The sequence below is a fragment of the Berghia stephanieae genome, chromosome 1 (assembly GCF_034508935.2).
Source record: "Berghia stephanieae isolate SIO BIC M18660-M18661 chromosome 1, UCSD_Bste_1.3, whole genome shotgun sequence".
In the NCBI taxonomy this organism is placed as follows: Eukaryota; Metazoa; Mollusca; class Gastropoda; order Nudibranchia; family Aeolidiidae; genus Berghia; species Berghia stephanieae.
In genome coordinates this window covers 127,076,154-127,097,322 of record NC_088360.1, presented here as the reverse complement: position 1 = coordinate 127,097,322, position 21,169 = coordinate 127,076,154, and the positions used below count along the sequence as shown (strand labels likewise).

The window sequence follows — 21,169 nt, the reverse complement described above, 5'->3', positions numbered from 1 at the left end:
CATTGAACATGAACCATTGGGTTTTATATTTTTTACATTTCGGGGATTATCTTAATCTGTTGATATAAAATAAAGGTTTTACTTTGCCAGTATTCGGTAGTATTATGCTTTATTTAGTCAAGGAAGAAACGTCTGACCTCTGCCAAACGTGCAGCCAGAGTTGTAATCTGAACCTTTAACTGTCTATATCTTGGCTAATGAAGAATATTTGTTTAAAGCTTGTCCGCTAGTTCGCTGCTTGGTTGTCTTGCTTCTTTTATTTCAGATCTAAAATCTTATACCCTGCTGGTATTATTAATCCTTTGACCAGTTACGAGATCCACAGGTGGACAGAAAATTAAAGTGCGAAATAGGGCAAACACAATTTCCAATGAAATTGACCATGAATGTATTACAGCTTTACAAGTGACCAACCTAATCGCTTGTCTAGACGAGCATTGAACTGTGGCTCAATCAGAAGGATGTTTTGCGATTCCTTCTCTTAATCCAGAAGCTTTTTATATTACTTTTTTTCTTTTCCAATGTGCTCTCAATATAAATAATCTACTGGTTTATTCCAATACATTTATTTATTAGTTACGGTACTGTAAAGAAACGTGCTTGACATTTGACCTTTTAAATCTTTATGTGCTCCATTTGTGTTCATTGAGGCTAATGTTTCTTTTTATACGGCACCTCTGTGCCTTTTGACGATTTGCAAGGGAGAACTTAAAAAAATAAATGAACACGCACTTGATAAGTTGCGACAGTAAAACGTGAGAAACAAAAAGAAAAGAAATGGAAAACAGAATTTCTTCCTGATAGATATCAGATTTTGAATATATTACAAAAACCAATAACATCTACTTAATCCATTCATGTTAAGAGAAAGCTAGCTCGCAAATTAGGAAAAAAGAATATTTACAGCAAACTGCAATCGAAAGAGCAAGATGAATTTATGAAACGTTTTCTCCAACGAAACACACCAAGCCGCCCAAAACCTACAGAGGGATATCTTATTGCAGTTTAATCCAATGTTATAGCCGCCCAGTTGCGGATCCACAGTAAAACCAAACTAAAAGTACAGCATTTTCATTATCGGAAAATATATGGAATATATACATTTAGTAGCAATTGCCATTTATAAAAACTCAATTATTTTGTTTACATCTTTCGAGATATCAAACTTTTTTCCTCAATCTGATATTGGCAAGTATTTACTCCTTACAACTTAAGTCTCTTGTGTCAAATTTCACTCGCCCGACTATATCACATGACAAACCAGATCCCCACTAGTTTCAGTTTACTCCTCATTGTGCCATTTCAAAATTTCTACCAGAACGGTTTTTGATAAAGATCAATAATTGGATTTTAACTGGTATTCTCGAGAGATAATTAAGGTTTAATTTACTTTTTGTTGCTTTCTTTTCATTCACATGCTCTTTTTCCATTCTCTTAGCCGTTACTTAAGATTCTCTAATATCATGGTTTATAAAAATTCATAAGTCTCAACGAATAACGAATAAAGCTCTCCATCCATCACAAACATTAAAGAAAGCCGTTCATTTCATGCTGTGGTCGAGTCGTATACATAATTGCAATTAAAGACATCCGACGGGCAGGGATATATCGAATCTGCCGAACTCTGACAAATCACATTTTGAACATCTTGGCCAGAAAACTCCTTCAAATATTGAAGGATTAAAATGACCCTCGTTTGTCCCAAACCCTCAAACTTGGAACTTTCTTGAAGGTTCGGGTTTGAGAGTCTTTGACACGATGAGGATCATTTTAAGCTGTTCATATTTGAAGAACGAGTTTTCTGGCCAAAATTTTTTTAATGTGATTTTTCATACTCTTTTTAACTCTAAACTTATTATGCTGAAGGAAAGTCAATGAATAATTCATCAGGGGAAATCGGCCTTGGTTTCCTCGTCCAACAGTCGAAGACGTGACGGGTCATTTCACATCCGCCCGCCAACCTTGGGCGTAGTAGCAAGGCAGTGTGACGAACTGGTCAACAGCTTCATTACAACATCGTTCAACCTTGCCAACATCTTACACTGGGCGTCTCTTTACTAAGGGCTTTTAAAATGATTTTTGCATTTTAAGATCTGCTCTTCAGCCGATGAATAATACACGCCGTTTTTAAAAATAAACCGGTTTCTTTGGAGTGATATCAAGATTAGGTAAAAATGATATTTGGAGTGAAACTTATTCTACAATATTTTATATGAAGAAGCAAAGAGGATTGCCCATCACCCACTTGAGGGCACAGATGGGCTTATATTGCTCTGGTGATCAACTCTTCTATGTTCTATGTGTCTTGTGGTATGTCACTCGCTTTAGGGTCGGATGATCCTGGGTTAGAGTCCCGTTCTGAGCGGGGCAAAGTTGAGTCCTTGGTCCTGGCCGTTAACAGCATTGTGTCTGTCAGATAAAAAAATGTAATATCGCCTAGCTGGCGTCATGTCCTCCATTTTAAGTGTTGCTGTTGGCTTGGGACTCCTTGTGAAGCGGGTTGAGCGCATTTAGTGGATATTGCCCCATTTAAAAGCAAGTTTTTCTTCTGTCTTTAATGTTTATAAATAAATTGACCAAAAAAAAAAAAAAAAACAAAAAAAAAAAGATATTCGGTTCGTAATGTAGTGTGTAGGGATTTTTAAAAAAAAATCGGTTATAAGTTCCTTGCTAAACTTCGCACACATTCAGATGTTACCTTACTAGATATGTCCTGGCTTTTCCATTGTTGTGAGTTTTGATCACAGAATTTAGATTCCTGGAACGACCCATTTCTCTTAAATATTCATAAGATCTTTGGAATCATGATGGAGTAATTGCTTCCTATCGATCCACTCTTGACAAGCACCCTGAATTATTGCCTTGCATTTAAAAAATTTTTTTTTTTTTTTTTTTTTTTTTTGTTGGTTTAAATATCGGCCTTGACGATTTATCGTGTAGATTATTTCATTATTCCGTAGCTTGAAAAATATGAGTTTAAAAATAGGACAAAATCCACTAAATGAACTCAAAACGCTTAATAGGTCCCAAGCCTCAGTCTACACGCAAGGACGAGCCAGGACATATAATTTAATGTCGGAGACGATGGTGTTACCGACCAGGTACTCACTTAACACCCGAGTACGGTGAGAGAATAAATCATATATAAAATAAATAAATAAATAAATAAATAAATGAATAAATCCCTTGGGGAAATTTGTCTTCGGGGCCTATTCCAAGGAAGACTGGATTAACCCAGGCGTCAGCCGCAGTGCAGCGCCGCAAACTGAGCTAAGGCGAGGTGACTTGCTTAAGGCCTCATAACGTAGCGGGTATTCGAACTCGGTACCTTTCGGGTACGAAGCAAATACCTTACCACTGAGCCACGCTGTCCCCAACAGAGTGAAAACTCTATCTAAGGACTCAACTCTATGCCCTTCTCAGCCGTAGTCGCACACGGAACCTATAGATCAGAATCCGAGTGTCATATCACAAGATCACAAAAGTTTCGTTAGTATTTTCACGATCCCAGGCTTCAGGCAGCCCCTACAAGACCACAAAGCCGCACTTTCGCAACAATTACCATATTACTTTTTAACCATAATCAACCCATTAAAAAAATAAATGAATCACTTGATAGTCTAAAAAAAAGTCGCTTTTCTCTAGTCCATCATTTAAGCTCGTGATTTCTGATATCTCTCACTCTTTCGTTTCTTATGAATTCAATATGTCTTTCACAAAAATAAATCATCCCTATATTTAATATCTCCAATTATATTGATAATGAAATTGTTTTGCAGAATTCTTATAATCATTATATATCCAAACCTCTTGTATTCCACGGATGGGATGTCCTATTCAAAATGAATTCATCTATCTGAATGAAGCAATTTCACAATGCCATATCGCATGGGCGGTTACAGCTTCATTACCTATCGCATCGCAATGCTACCAAGCGGCTATACACTACTATATATTATAATTTCCCCCTCTTCATAATGCTTCTGGCAAAACTAAGTATAACAATATCACCGTGTTAGAGATACCGCCTCTTGATTTAGGGCTCTATACGACTCTATTAGAGATATCGTGAAACTCTTTTCATATATATGAAAATAAAAGCTGTTGAGAAGTTATGCTTAGAACCACTTCAAGAAAACAGAGTAATTCGTTGGCTTTATTTGAGGCAAAAATCAATAGAGAATGACTATGCAGACTTGGCAAGTAGGTACTCGATAGCCCATTGAGACTAAATTAAATAATCAAAATAAGCCCTTTAATGACCAGGTGCACTGTTGAATGAAATAAAGAGTCGAAATTGTTTTACACATTCGAACTCTGAACGAATTCCCAGATATAATATAATAATATCTCGAAACGCAGCACTAGCATTGGGAATGGAACAAGTTCAGAATCCCAAAAGCAAGAGTGCAAGTTTATTTTCATTTTGTCTCTGGATTCATGATTTAAAGATTTTAAAACTTTCTATATTTTGTCGTTTTTTGCCTGCCTTTATTTATCTGAACTTATCTATTATCTGTGTCGTAATTATCTGTCAAATCTGATTTTGCACACCATTGATCGTAGATGTGGCTTTCTTAGTTCTCTTCATTCAGTTTCGTAAGAAAATGCGGACACGAAGTGTGAAATAGGTGTGGCCTGTGAGGTATCGCACTTTGAGTTGGTTTGTCAATTATTATTATTATTATTATTATTACTACTACTACTTCTACTACTACTACTACTACTACTACTACTACTACTACTACTACTACTTCTACTATTACTACTACTACTACTACTACTACTACTACTACTACTACTACTACTACTACTACTACTACTACTAAGCAATCATATTTGCGGAGAAATAAAGGCTATTAGGAACAGGCGGTCATCTATTGCACTTATACTCATCACCATCATTGCCTTTTTCACCCTAGGTCAGGCTATAGACCACAGACAGACAGTTTCCATCCCTCTCTATCTTGAGCTAACTTTTTGTTTAATCTCTTCCATAATGTATTGTATTTTTAGATTTGCTGGTAATTCTATGCTCGATGATAAAAATTTAACATTGGCTTTAAGGAACAATGCTTTTTTGTGGATATGCTAGAATTGCGTAGAATAAATTATACTCGCAATGAAAGTCAAACTTCACAAAGGACTGAGTAATACGACCTAGCAGATTTTCTTCGTTTTAATTTGAGTCAACGGATGATAGAATTAGCCTGAAATATTAAGAAGATTTGCAAGTTACTCGTATATGTCTGTAAAAAATAGTTTTATAATTTTTAGATTTGCCAGTAATTCTGTGCTTGATTATATAAATTTTACATTAGCCATTAGGAACGATGTTGATCCCCAACCAATTTGTTATTTTATTATTATTATTATTATTATTATTATTATTATTATTATTATTATTATTATTATTATTGTTATTATTTTTATTATCATTATTATTACTATTATTATTATTATTATTATTATTATTATTATTATTATTATTATTATTATTATTATTATTATTATTATTATTATATTTATTATTGTTGTTGTTGTTGTTGTTATTATGTATTAATCTATTTATTATAACAAGAGAGAGAGTACTAAGTATGTACGTGGCGTCGGTTGCTCAGCTATAGGTACGGTGTCTCATTGTGTATCAAAACCAAACCATGTTGAACATGATCGGATTGATGACTTTTACCTCGGAACGCACATCCTAAAGTAGTTTAGAATCATTCGTCAATTACTTAATGAACCGCCATAATCACCACCACCACCTCTACCACCACCACCACCACCACCACCACCACCACCACCACCACCACCATCATCATCATCATCATCATCATCATCATCATCATCGTCGTGGTCGTCGTCGTCATCGTAATAATCCTCGTCATTGCTTCGATTACATTTTCAATATAAACTGAACAATAATATACAATATTTTTTCCTTCCTTTCACCCCCCAGATTACCAGAGGGGTTCACTCAGCTGGCCAACTTGACTCACCTGTTCCTCAACGACACCTTCTTAGACTACTTACCAGGAAGTTTTGGACGGTATGTATGCCAAGTCAACAAAAATTGACCCATTTTCTTACTTGCTTGAACACCTTCACCCCCTTACTTTTTTGTTCACACAAATACGCGAGGCTTCGATGTCGTTGTCAAATTGTGTGTTTAAGGTTGCTGCGGTAAAAATGTCATCTCTTTGACATCTTAGAAAGGATTGTTTAGGCGAACTTACAATGAATATGCCATGGCCTATATTGCTGTAGCCATAGGCCAGCGTGCCAACCAATTGTTAACTAGGAATTTTTATTTTTCAGGTATGCTTCCTAAATCAGATTAAACTCCGGTTCCATGGATCTCCAGTACATGAAAATATCAGCTTTTATAAGCTAATCAGATACCAAAACTTCACTATGTCAGAAAGCTCCTAACTTGTTTATGCTCTAGTGGGATAGATGGGTCTAAGTTAGCTCTGGTGGAAATTACATTTTTTGTGTGTGGATATATCAGAACCCTGTCTAAGAGTTAGTAAACAGCTGTTATTTTCGGAATGACGTTGTACACCTTAGAATTATTTTTGGCATCAACAGCCAAGTGACATTGAAAGATCATTGTTTACGTATTACTTCTACACATGCTCATTAAAGGCTTATAGAATGAAATATTTAAACAAATATTATTATAATGTAGGTATTGGTAAAATATAAAAATGCCCATCATAGTAACGCACATAGAGATTCCACTTTATAATAGCTTAACTTCAATTACATTTAAGGTTTAAGTTTAAACATCACGTTTATTTTTAAAACTGATTGCTCTGATATTAAAACGTCTTCATCCAATTCTTCTATCCAGAATGACCAAGTTGAGGATCTTGGAAATGAGAGAAAACCACTTGAAAACCCTCCCTCGTTCTTTCAGTCGTCTCGTGTCATTGGAACGGCTTGACATCGGCAATAACGAGTTTACAGAACTGGTAATTTGGGTTTAAATCACAATGAGAAAATTGTATTCAATTATGTATATGTTTTTATGATTGAAGGACTCTCTCGGGTCTTAAATTATAAAATGAAGTATGCTTGCTGTAGGCAGGAGATGGGCTTGGCCCTCGAATAACTTCTTTTTAATAAGTTTTGTTTTTTAGATTAAGGGTGATATTTTAGTATGTGTTTCTTTCTTCTTCTTCTTTTATTTTTTTTGTTACTTAGCTTTAATAAGTTTACATTTGCTTATTAAAAAATTAATTTGACAGAGGAATTATTGTAATATTAATATTTTTGAGAAATAACTGTAATAAAATACATGATTAGTTTCAAATGTGTAGTCAAGAATTGTTAAACGAGTTTTCCTGTGACATATATTAAAGAATTACTTTTTAAATTGTCAGGTTGATATGCATGCATCTCGAGGTTTGGAAATATGGCATAAATGCTGATAATTTCACATGTTTTAATTACGGTCCCATGTTTAGAATTATTCTTTGATTTTCAGACTGATGTAGTCGGCAGTCTAAACAACCTGCTTGAATTGTGGTGTGACAACAACCAGATATCTTTAATACACCCTGTAAGTACATCATTTAATGCTTGGCTTGATAGTATACTTAATGGGTCACATTTTTGGGGATTTTTACATTTTCTCATATAAAAAACATTTTAAATTTTCCCGTTTTACAAATGTATTTCAATTATTTCCACACAGCATAGTTTTAAAACGACGGTTCTATTTTTAGATAAAATTTAAAATTCCGTTACGATATTTACTCCTGTATCTTGGATTCAGCACAAAACTAAAACGATAACAACTTTTAAAATATGACTATTGAGTCACATTCCGTTGAGACGTACGGTGACCTGGGTATTTAAAGATTTGCTTTCATCAAATTGTATATCATTTTGCTCCAGGCGATTGGAAACTTGAAGCAGCTAATGTTCCTGGATGCAAGCAAGAACAAGCTTCAGGAACTGCCCGAAGAGATGGAAGGTTGTGTGTCTCTTGCTGATATCCACCTGACTAGCAACCATCTGTTGGCTCTACCTGATTCCATAGGTAAGTTAATTATATATATATATATATATATATATTATATATATATATATATATATATATATATATATATATATATATATATATAAAAAAAAAATTAAAAAAAACAAAAAAAAAAAAATAAATTAAAAAAAAAAAAAAAAAAAAAAAAATATATATATATATATATATATATATTATATATATATATATATTATATATATATATATATATATATATATATATATATATATATATATATATATATATATATATATATATATAAACATGATTGTATTATATATATTAAATATATTACACACACACTCACACACACACACACACACACTCAAACACACACACACACACACACACACACATCCACACACAATCTTTATTGCGTCAGAATGAACTAGGTGCCCATAAAATTAAATGAAAGATTAAAATAATCAACTAAATGTTCCATTGTCAGAGACTAAAATGATCAGAAGTATGAAATTTTGTTTTTACGCAACTTAAGAAACTGTATCCATTTCACTTAATGAAACATACAATCCAGAAATAAAATATTGTTTTACTATAAATCAACTTTTCAACATCTAAGTCATTTACAAACAAAACTGATTTGGTTTGGCTTATTTAAGTGAATATACCCAACTTCCTTTCAACATGAATGTTACTATTTGATAATTCCTTAAACAAGATATTAAAAAATATTTCTGATCGCTTAAAAAAGTGTTAGTATGACTGTTTAAAACGGAAATCTAATTGTGTACATTACATTGATCACCCATGAATATACTTGTTTTTAAAGGGAATACATGGCAAGTTTTTATATTCCTTTCTTTCCTTTCAGGAAATCTCAATAACTTGACAACTCTCAAGGTAGATGACAACCAACTTACATGCCTACCCAAAACATTAGGAGGGTAAGTTAATTATTCTGTACAAGGTCTAACACGATATTTTAGAACGTTTAGCCTATTTACATCTGATTATTTACCAGCTTAGATAAAACTGAATATTCTTCCCCAATCAATTTTGATATAATTTAAATTTAATCAGACAACTATGATATTATGAAATTGTGATAGCTAAAAGTTCAATTGCAATCTCACTGTCAGAGGCTTTCAAATTTGAAATCTCTTAATTTACAGAAAACTTATTATTGTAATCTTAAGAGTTGAGCAATTTCCTGACAACCAAAATAATACATAACTATGGGTTTTGTCTATGAAGACACATTATAAACACATTACCAATATATTTGTTCCCATATTTAGCTTAACCTCCTTGTCTGAGCTGAATGTCAGCGAAAATGACCTTGAAGATCTACCAGCAAGCATAGGCCTTCTCAGAAATCTTAGAACATTCTACGCAGATGAAAACCTTTTACAATTCATTCCAGCTGAGGTAAGCAATTATTGTCATCATTTTGAATCTTGCTAAGTATTGCATGGGTACATACCTTGATTTTAACTTTTTGTTTAATACTCAGCAAACTATTCGATTGCACTACCTGAATCTGGTTTCACCAAATTCAAACAAATATGTCTTTTATTTTTTAATGATTTTTTTCAGTCAAGCTTTTCACAAGAAAATCAGTTTATATTTTTTTTTTTAAATACCAACATTGAAAGTAGATATTAAGATCTTTTTTTATTAACATTTTTTTGGGGGGGATTAATTCCTTAGTATGAAGTGAGATTTAGAATTTGCAAAATATATGTGTAAGTGGCCAAATGTATAGCAGTGGTAGTAAAATAATATAGGCACCCTTGCTCATATAGATTTCATAGTATGCTTGTGGAATGAAGTAAGTCATTAAAATTCCTCTTTAATTGTTTAAATTTTTGTTTTTCTGATTTCAGGTGGGGAGCTGCCTCGGCATAACAATCCTCTCTCTACGCAGTAACAAACTGACCTACATTCCTGATGAGATTGGTAGAATTCCTCGTCTCAGAGTTCTCAATTTAAGTGATAATTTACTACGTTGTCTTCCTTTCACTATCGTCAAGTTGAAGGAGCTTCAAGCTTTGTGGTTGACAGAAAATCAGGTAACCTTTTAAACATTCCAATACTGGATACAGAGCATGTAACCTATTCACGACATGTTTAGAATGGGATTACATTCTTCTCTAATGACAAGGGCATAATTAATTGAAACTAATTATTTCTCTTGATTGTAGCAAATTTTTATTTTTAACTTGCCGATTAAAAAAAATCGTTTTAACCATATTATTGTTATTAAAGCCATGCAATGATATGATGTATGAATATAATAAGTAACCTTTTTTTTATTATGGACAATTAGCACTGTAATTGATGCAATAAACCAGTTGTTTAAAAAAATATATTGAGATTTTAATTGTATTTTTACTAATCCTAAATCTGTGCATTATTTCATACTAGAACATTTCTAAATTTTCTCATGGATTATTTAAAGACATATTGCCTTTTCACTCAGCATATAATTATGATTGATAATGATCTATTACTTTCATCTCTGAAAATAATACCCACTCTTTAGACGAAATATCTAGATTTGAGTATATAATATGAGAAATAGAAAAAAATACACACTAGTATTAATTTAATTCTTATTCTATGTATTCCAGACGCGTCCATTGATTCCCTTGCAATCGGAGTATGAAGAAGACACGGGGAGAAAAATCTTGACGTGTTACTTGTTGCCTCAAGGAGATTTGCAGACCAACGGTTTGTGTTTTGAACTTCTTGTAATTGGGAGTAATTTTTAATGTCTCATGATTCATCACAAGTTTTTCTGGATGACTATTTGAGCAATGATCATATTCAAATTATATCTCACTCCAGTTGTATCACAATATCACATATTTTACAAAAACACTGAAAGATATGAATGAAGATGTTAACTAAAAGTCTATTCTTGCTGAAATTTTAATCTTTTTTTTGTTTTGTTTATTTGTATACGTTTATTTGTTAACTTTTCTTCTATATTTTCATAGTTTTTTTATTTCATTCAATCCAATTTTTAACCATTCATTTATTTGTTCACTGATGTATTTCCACCCAAGATTTTTCTTGTTTTTAACTAAGGTTTTTCATAAAATAATTTAATCATTTTTAAAGGAATCTTATTGTTTTAAAAATCAAAATAATGTTTAGTCAAATCTTTAAGAAATATAATCTTTCCCGGTCATTAAAAAAAATTCTAGATGAACGTGACCATACAGGTGACACATCAAGTTTCCACGCCTCCATGTGGGATGAGGAGCGACTGGGTCGACAACAGATTCACTTTGACTTCAATGACAACAGTGATGAAGAGGCAAGTTAATCAATTCCTCTAGCGTTTCTGTGAAACACTTTTTTTTGGTCAAACTCCTTTGTTAGAGTAAATCAGTTTCAAATATGTGTTTTTTTTCCTACCAGTTGTTAATCACATGTTCCTTTCAAATCTTTGGGGGTTTGTTTTTTTTAACCAATTGTTGAGTTCAGTGCATGGCTTTATGAATTTAAAAAAAACTTCCATTGCTTGCTTTCATCAGGTAAATGGGTTTTATGAAGACAATGAAAAAAAGTGTGATCAATTTCTATCAGTTTAAGTGTGATAGTGATAAATGGTTATGCCCACCACAAATTATGACAAGAGGAAATGAGTTATTTTCTCATATCTCACCATTTCCTTACTTCTCATAATCATTTGAAAACTAACATATACTTTTCATTTAATCTCTGCACCTAATATTGTTGATTACTAACATGATTAATGTTTATTTTTTTTCCACATTGTTTACTTCTAACCAGGGCACTCTTGTTCGTTGCCCCACCCCATATCCTAAAGAAATGAGGGGTAAGGTGCGGCATGCCCGTAACCTTGCCATGCGTCGGGCGATAAGTGACAGTCACGGGAAAGATAGAGAGTCCTCTGCTGAGGCTGATAAAGCTGAGAGGAGTTCAAGAGTCTCTGGGAATTTTGATGAGGTATTTTAAATATTTTCTAGTAAATCTTGGTGTCAGCATTGAAATATTTTAACTCTCATAAGTATTAATCCCCAGAAGCATGTTTGAAAGAGAAATAAAAAAAAAAAAGGAACTGTAATGTTTTATTCAAAGTAGACCAACCCTTCTAATAAAAGCAAGAGTATACCGGAATCGACAAATAGTTTGTTATTCTATCATTTGTGTAATCCACCATCTCAGACTGGTATTATGTTTTCGCGCAAAAGATGCTGGAAATTGAATTTCATATCTTAACTGTCAAATATGACAAGTTAAATTGATTGTTTATGTTTTTCTTTGGAGAAGATTAAATGTAATTTCTTGCAAAATTGAACTCAAAGATCGTTGAATTTTTTTTTTTTTACATTAAATTCAATCTTTTCAATCTTCAGCATCTGGGTCACCCCAACAGGAAGAGGTCATATTTCTTGTTCCTTGCTACAACTTTTATGTATTGTTAACTTTTTATTTGGTCACCCTTGAAAAAAAAATCTTTTAATTCTCCAATTTTAGACATCCCAATCTGGATTCGGCTATGCCAGAGTTCCAGACACATCTGATGTGAGGGTGAGAGAGGCTAGAGTCACCAAATCATTGTCTCCAACCTTCCAGGAATCTCACAGACTGTATCGATATGACAAGGCAAGTCCAGAACGCAAGATGCTTGGCCCGAATACATATAGAATTTTCTTTTAAATCTACATATATAATTAATATGAAATAGTCAACCCATGAGTTATTTTATAAAGTAAAACACTTTTAGGTACCCTCTAAATAGGAAAATACTTTCAACCAGATTAAATTGGACAATGTCATGACATCAATGTCTTCAAATAGGCAACATTATTCTAATTGGAGTCCGAGTCATTGAAATCAAATGAGAAAAAGAAAGAAGCCACCTGAAAAATGTCTCTGCGTTGAAACTAGGTCATTTGCTAATTTGTTTAATGCTCTACCAGCTGCTCACTGGGCGCATTTTTGTATTTTTATTGTTTTTGTCCTGGTTTTTTTTTTTCAGTCCTTTTAAAATCATTAAACTTTAGTTAGTTTCTATTGATTTGATTTTAAATGATCTTTTCATCTGCACTGGATAAATGGCAATAATAAGGATAATCATGAGGAAAAGTATGTTCATATTTCTAATATAGATACGTTTTGAAAATATTTGGTGGTCTCAAATAAAGATCAAATTAACAGAAACTAACTATGGTTACTTGATTCATCTTCTTACAGGAAAAGCAAATGAAAGATAAAGCCAGAATGCAGCACAGACTGTCGGTGCCAGATATAGATTCTGATACAAAATTCCTTATCAAAGAAGAATCTTCAAAAAGAGGTAATTTCATCATTATTTTACAGTGATCCCATTTCCACTGGCAGTTTGTTCATGAGATTTTCAAGATTAAAAAAAAAATGTACCACAGAGGATTTCTTATTTATAGCAAGTTTTATTTACCTTGAAAAAATATATATAATCAAACATATTATATCGCTGTTGTTTTTGTTTTTTTAGTTTTTATAGTTTTTACTTTAGATTTACATTGTAACTTTACTCTGTTTGGATAGAATTGTCCATTTGGGACATTTATGCATTATAATAAAAGATGCATTTATGAAAATAAGATATGATAAAATTTACCATAGAGAAATAAATAAAATAGAAAAAGAAATGTCTATTATAATTTTTTTTTAAATAATAAAATAACGGATCTGTAAATAAAAGAGATAATTTGACTTACTCAGATTTTAATGTGTTCCAGGAAAACGGGCCAACCTTGCACGTTTGTCTGGCTCTACACCAGACCTGTCATCTCCACCAGGAGACAAAGACAATCCTTCAACATCAACAGTCGGGGTCACAACATCTGGGAATGATGAGTACGATCAAGAGGACTTATATCAAAGGCAACTCTTGTCACAGCATAGAGGTCGAAGGTCACGGAGGCTGCGGGATTATGATTCAGATACAGGATATCGTAGTGATGTGGATGGGAGGTACCATCCTGATTCAAATAAAGATTATGTTGAGTTTAAGGGAGATTCCAATTCAGAAACAATGTCTGTTAGATCGCAACCTTTGCCTCGTCGACATCATCGTCATCATTATAACCATCACAGCGGTAATCACCATCATCGTCATAGAAGAAAGGGTGGCAGTAGCAGTGGTGGGCATAGTAGTGATGTAGACAATTATGGTGTCTATGGAACAGCAAATGCAGCAGCAGCAGCTTATCAGCAACAACACAACCAAAACCGTCAGCAACAGCAACAGCAGCAATTATCATCCCAATCTCATTATTTTGATGGTAGTCCATCTTCAAGAGTATCCACACCAACATCATCTCATAATCCACGTCCTCATTCACCATCCAAATCCGAGCCACGAAGCCACTCCAGTGATTATATACTTAATGACTCACACTCCACACGGTCTTACCATACACATAGCAACTCTAGAACTGCTTACAATCCCAATTTCATTACAGATGATGATTATGTCAAATTCTCATCAAAGGGAAATATAAATAATAATTCCAATGAAATTTACAATTCATCTTCCAACTTAAGAACTTCTAATCCTAATATCAACCAGTCTATAAACAATGGGGATTTAAATCAGTCTTCATCATATTCTTTAAAAAACAATTCATCGAAAAATGGCTCTATGTCTTCAGTGTGCTCTAAAGGACCTCATATGTCTCAAAATTCCTCACAATCCCCTCATATTTCCCACAAAAGTCATGGACAGCCACCTCCGCCAATAGCCCCGAAACCAACCTTAAATGCTGGTTCCAATGCATCATTGCTGACAGCTCCAGTTTCAGTTTCAGTTCCACCACCCTCATTTCACAATGAAAGTTTCTTGGACCAGAGCTCACCAGTCGCTAACAGTGGTCCACCTCAGAGCAGGAACAAAACATCATCATCTATCACCCAAGGACACAACGGCTATGATGTTAAAAGAGGAGGAAATTTATATTCTTTATCTGAAGAAAAATCATCACAAAGACCTATGGTTAGTAAACCTTTATGTTGATAGACCTCTGTAGCAAGGGGATTGATTGTTAAAGATCTGAAAAAGCATATTAAAAAAATATATATTTTTCTTATACCAGTGCCTGCTCCCTAATTTGTTGGCTTGATTGTTAATAGTGCATCAAAACCTGATCATGTTAGAATTATTCTACCCCTCAAATCACATATCCTTTCCCTTGCCCCCGTCCCTCATTACCCTGCAGTGTTGGGTAGTATCAAATTGACAAGCTATTGAGCAGGCACTGGTATAAGACAAAAATCAGAAAAGGTTTTTAAGAAACAGCAGAAAGAAAATACAAGATACAGGCTGATTATTTAGATTAAGATTTTCTCTTGCCTTTTTCTTTCTGTTTTGTCTGAGTAGCTGGTTTGGATTGAAATGTTTAGGTACGTCTATTTGTGATAGGGCATCATACTGCAATTTTGCTGTCCATTCAGAACTAAGTACAGCTCCATGAGCCCATTTGTCGTCACTATTAATATTCTCATTTCAAATAATTGTCATCTTTATTTTGGCAACTTGTTTGAACCATAAACATCTTGGTTTCAAACTGACTTTCATATACTATACAAATGCCACAATATGCAATCCTCTCTCTCTATAACAATTTTTGGTTCATTTATTTTCTTAAGTACTTTTCTATGATTCAATAAAGACATATTCTTAGTGTATATATAGTGCCATCTTGTGTGGCATTCAATTATGTATTTCTGGGTGGGGTTCCTGACTTCCCATAGTGGGCAGGGGGTACATACTGTTTCTTCTATCCCCTTATATCTGTTTTCCAACATGCTTTCTGCCTTTGTCTTGGAATGAGATTACTGGGATTTGTCCTGGTCCTGGCCGGAGTCCTAGCTGGGAGGGAAACAGTCAAATGCATAGTTATTGTTTTGGGGGATGATATTTTTTTCCTTTGAAATCATCTCTCTGTTATGTATTATTATATTTGTTATTTTGAATTTATAATGTAATCATTTGAGTGTATTCCTCTTTGTTGGATTTTGTGCTTGTGTCCGGATGAGACTTATAGGTGATCTCAAACTAAGTACATTGGTGGTATGCTCTTTGAATCTACATCTGATCCCTATTTGTTCCAGTTCCCCTATGTCTTACTTTTTCTTGGGTGCTTTAATTGTAATTCTAGAACTTTTTACTATTTTCTTCCTTTTTACTGGCGCTGATGTGTTGCAAGTGTGTAAAACCCTTAAAAACAAACAAAAACAAAACTTATGTATTTTTTGTAGTGAATCATAAGGTAATGTTTAAAACAGAGGGACTAAGAAGACAATGATTTAAAACAAAATAATGCCTCTGTACAACTCAGTATTTGTTAGTCGTAGAAATATATTTAATAATATTTAATCAGTTGCTGTTCTCTCTACTTTTCTTTTCCAGTCAAGCCACAGCTTGCCACCCAGCCATAACCAAGCCACACCTCCACCCTATCCTAATGCCCCTCCATACAGACGACCTGTGGATGGCCACGTGACCAAAAGCAGGACATCCAGCGATTCTTCCTCAACCAACAGGGAGTCACCTAAGCCCTCTCAAGTTGGCATGTCCAAATTTCTAGTTCTTGGGCCGACCAGCATGAACAAATCACGATCTTCCCCTTGTGGTTTCCATGGCAACAGTCCTTATTCAGACCTCCCTTCAAACAATAGGGACAAGGTTTCATACGGAGATTATGCTGATGTAGATCGCATAAGCCAAGGAAGTAGTGGACATACACCACAAGATAATCATACAACCAGATCTGGAAGTTCTTCATCTCATATTGGCTCTGCGTCTCAAATTGGAGCCCAACCATATCATCAACACCATCGACCCCATAGTCGAATTGCTAGGAGTAACAATGATAGAAATTTTTCAGACTCATCTGACTCGAGGAGTGATGTGCTAAATCGTTCCTCTCCACATGACTTTCCACGACATGAAAACAGTTTATATGGCATTCATAAATCATCAGCTCTCCATGATCAACCATTTGATCCGTACTCCACTAGTTTTGAAGTGGGCAATATGGATGAAATGAGAATGGTTCCTAACCAGGAGCAATCGTCACAGGTCTCAAGCTCCACTGACAGCGGTTATGGTCATGGCCATCATGTCTATGAAAGAATCAACGATTTCAGTAAAGATAATATGAAAAGAGGGCCTGGATCGCACAGCTCTGGGCCGACTTGCACACCTCCCTCACAGCGTCAGACCCCAACAAAGCGATCAGTAGATAGTGATCCTCCATCAAGAGAAATGACACCCATTAAAGACCATCAGAGTCATTATCCAGACTCTACAACAGAGCACCATAGAGACGAGGTGAGGAGCGATGATTAATAAATAATATTAATAACAGCAGCTTATTAATTTTATTATAACTTTTACTGGAAATAGATATTCTTTGTGGATATTTTAGAACACTATAAAAATTTTAATAGAAAGTGGATTCATCTTTATAGATATTGTTTATCAAGAATACGAATAGCAGTCTTTCTAACAAACATTTCCATCATCGTGCTAGTCGTCATCATCATCATCATCATCATCATCATCATCATCATCATCATCATCATCATCATCATCATCATCATCATCATCATCATCATCATCATCATCATCATCATCATCATCATCATCATCACATAATCTCCTTTCTAGTATTTACCATCACTATCATCATTCTGTAAAATATCAAGATTTTCCTTGTAACTCAATCAAAAACATTTTCCCCTCAAATGTTCTTCTAGTTTCGAGTTACCATCCAGAAAAATCCAGGCCTCGGATTTTCCATTGCTGGTGGCATTGGGTCTATGGGAAATCCTTTCAGAGCAAATGACAATGTAAGTTCGTTATGGTTTGATTAAACAATTATTATGAATTTACTAGTTAAAAATCACATGTGATCACAAGATTTCATGTCTCAAATTGTCTCCAATGTAGGTTGTCCCTCTATTATCGAGTACATGTGGTGGGCAGGGAGAGCTATTACAAAAAGGACGCCTAACAGCCATCTTGTGTAATATGAAATGTAAAATTAAATACAGCAGGACTTAGACAGTATTGCGAGGAACATCAAACTGGACACAAACGGTGGCTATATTCTGTATTACAGAAACTGGAGAATCAAAAATGTGCACATAGTCCAAGCAAGTCTAATGCATTACTTTTTCCATATTGAGCAAATATTGAGGGCCATTTATCATCGGTATCTGGTATCTGATTGGTAGTGTTATGTGTATGTGTATTCTAATTTATATTTTATTTCATGTATTATGCTATACAACTTGATGATTTAAAGTACTCAGAGCGTGACTTAGTCATAATTGTGTCGTATTCAAATGGTGTTTTTAAAATAGTATTCTTTTGTAATACTCATTTACCTATCAAGCTTCTAAATGAGCAAAACCAATAAATATAAGATGTGAATAAATTTTATAAAAATTCGTTTTACTCTTTTAACAGGGAATATTTGTGACGAAAATAATTCCAAATGGGCCTGCCTCAACTTTACTTCGACCAGGAGACAAAATACTCGAGGTAAATTTATATTGAAATAAAATGTTTAAAACAGCAAAAGCTGATTCTATGACAGATAGCATGTAAATATCCAGTGTGCAATTTACAATGGATTTTTTTGTCTTGTTATCTGACTATTATACATAATATGTTATCTAAATCAAATTATCATAGACTGTTTTTGTTTCTTTGAATAAATCCTTATCTTCAGCTTGTAATTATCTTCCTAACATGGTCTACAAAGTGGCTATAATTTTACTTAAATCATATCCTTAACATAGCATTGTGGTGAACACACATAATTTTTCCTTTCCTCAAAATTTCTAGATATTAACATTAATCCAAATGACTCTTTCAGATTGAATGCTACTATCGATGTCCATGACCAAGAGAATATTTTTTTAACTTTCTAGATAATCTGCAGTGCATCCTTAAATGTCCCAAAATTACTCAGAAGCTTGATACCAGCAACAATATTTACTAGTTGTAGAATGCGATCCTCAGTACTGTACCTGCATAATACGTCTAACAGTGCAGTAAGGCACATGCTTCTAAAAACAAAGGGAAATAATATATTACTGGTACATTTCATATTATTGTGTAAAATTCTAACTACTACCTGTGAAATATTCCAGATACATTTATTTATATAATTTACCCAATTTCTTAGCCTCCTTAACTTATCTGTCTATTTACAATTAGTTTATTTGTTTCCTCAGGTCAACAACATCAACTTCCAAGGCATCCCCCATAACAAAGCAGTCTCCGTCCTCAAGAACAGCAGTAGTGTCAACATGCTGGTGGAAAGGTATCAAAAGGTCAACATGGTCTAGTGTTTTCATTCAATCGTGATGGAAAATGCCAACAGGCACCTTTCTACTCAAAAGCCATTACAAGCATCTGTCATGAGCTTGACCTGCAAACGCTGTGTTTATGGCAATCTTGTCACAAACTGTTGGTGATAATGACTTTGCTTTTTTTCGTTCATTCATACTGGATTTTGAGTATTGTCACCAGCCCAAAACTACTGTTGGTTAACATAAATCGAGAGCTTTCATTCCTTTGACAAGCACCGACCAATAAGAATTCCACACTAAAGGATTTGACATTTTGTCAGACACCCACACCATCATGCAGCCAAGCATTTTAATATGGGGCTGCCGTGACCATCCATGACTCATCAAACTGGAATGGGCATAGAGTGAAATATTGTTTACAATTTGCCATCCACAAACAAAAAAAGTTCTAATTGATGGACTATTTACTGGAATAAAATAAATATCTTTATTACATTTTGTGGTGACGTGAATCATCATCGTCAGTTAAGGTCTATATTGGCCATGCACAGGTGCAAAGCACTAGCAATAAACCAGAGGTGAAAATGTGGTCTATAGTAAACTCTGTCATGTTGTGCACTCCTTTCAACAATGATCATCAACTCTCACAGTTTCTTTCTGAGGTGACAGATTTGTGTATATAATATTAATCGATAGTTATCACTATTTACTGTTCGCCATTTTACCATTCTTGAGATTGATAAACGGTGACTGAGATACACTTCTTAAGGATACTTACAATGGAACAAAATCATCTGATATCAACACAATAGCTTCATTTGAATGCATTGATAACTTTTCCAATCAAGGATTAGAAATTTCTGTGATGCCATCTCAATCTCCTGACTTGGAATTTTGTATTAATAGTGTTATTTTTTGTATAAACTTTATGGAAACTGGAGTATAGTTTCAATATCTATGATTCCCTATGCACAAAGATTTCGTTATGACTAGTCATTGCCTTAAAAACGCTTGGATAAAAAAGAATTCTTGTCTGCGCCAAATTCTTCTACTTAAAATAGTTGCTATCAAGCAACTAATATGGATGGTTTTACTTTTTCAACTCATGATATTGTTGACGTTTTGACCATTTTAATTCAGCATAACACATTTCTGTACATTCGAATTCCACAATTATTAATAACTTGGAGAGATGCCTGATGCATCGTAATTTGAATTCCTTTGATGAATTGATTGAAATCCCTTGTCTCTACCATTAATGATTTTGAAAGTTATGACGGTAGCAGTAATTTTCCATCAATACTTGTGTGTGTGTGTGTGTGTGTGTGTGTGTGTGTGTGTGTGTCAGTGTGTGTGTGTGTTTTGTCACTGTTTAATTAAGTTAATATATATATTTTGAGGCAGCAGTATTATAATATATTTAGTATGTATGATTATTATAATCTGAAAGATTTATGTTTTTTGTTTTTAATATCAGATCACCCCATAGGCATATTCTTGTTTTTCAAGGAATGTTCATACTAAACACTTTTGTTACAGTTTGGCGAGTTTAGGGCAGAAAAGTTTATGATGAATAAAGTTCTTTATTTCTTATTTTTCATTTCTCAAAGTTAACATATTCCATCTTGTATCACTAAGAATTTGATTTGAATAACGACAATCCTTATTAATTCAGAGATTTTGGAAATAAATTCTACCACATCATTTTGTCCATTTCATGTTTGTTTTTGTGTGCACTGGGGGATGCACCAACTTCTGTAAAAAGTTAATTAGTTAGCAAATACCACTTATTTTCTGAAACTGAAA

The 21,169-nt window shown here is 33.8% G+C and overlaps 1 protein-coding gene across 1 annotated transcript in view; it reads left to right on the top strand.

The window, feature by feature from the left end:
* The window catches only part of LOC144963078 (uncharacterized), a 103,203-nt gene extending 83,681 nt beyond the window's left edge, over nt 1-19,522 (top strand). The window contains exons 6-22 of the mRNA XM_078896710.1: nt 5,963-6,052; nt 6,860-6,980; nt 7,496-7,570; nt 7,909-8,053; nt 8,886-8,958; nt 9,313-9,442; nt 9,901-10,086; nt 10,648-10,747; nt 11,227-11,339; nt 11,819-11,995; nt 12,527-12,655; nt 13,247-13,349; nt 13,774-15,029; nt 16,446-17,369; nt 17,798-17,890; nt 18,513-18,587; nt 19,286-19,522. Of these exons, the coding sequence (XP_078752836.1) occupies nt 5,963-6,052; nt 6,860-6,980; nt 7,496-7,570; nt 7,909-8,053; nt 8,886-8,958; nt 9,313-9,442; nt 9,901-10,086; nt 10,648-10,747; nt 11,227-11,339; nt 11,819-11,995; nt 12,527-12,655; nt 13,247-13,349; nt 13,774-15,029; nt 16,446-17,369; nt 17,798-17,890; nt 18,513-18,587; nt 19,286-19,399 (3,904 nt within the window). The 3' untranslated portion in view covers nt 19,400-19,522. The remainder of the gene's footprint in view (nt 1-5,962; nt 6,053-6,859; nt 6,981-7,495; nt 7,571-7,908; nt 8,054-8,885; nt 8,959-9,312; nt 9,443-9,900; nt 10,087-10,647; nt 10,748-11,226; nt 11,340-11,818; nt 11,996-12,526; nt 12,656-13,246; nt 13,350-13,773; nt 15,030-16,445; nt 17,370-17,797; nt 17,891-18,512; nt 18,588-19,285) is intronic.
* Nucleotides 19,523-21,169: the final 1,647 nt, after the last annotated feature.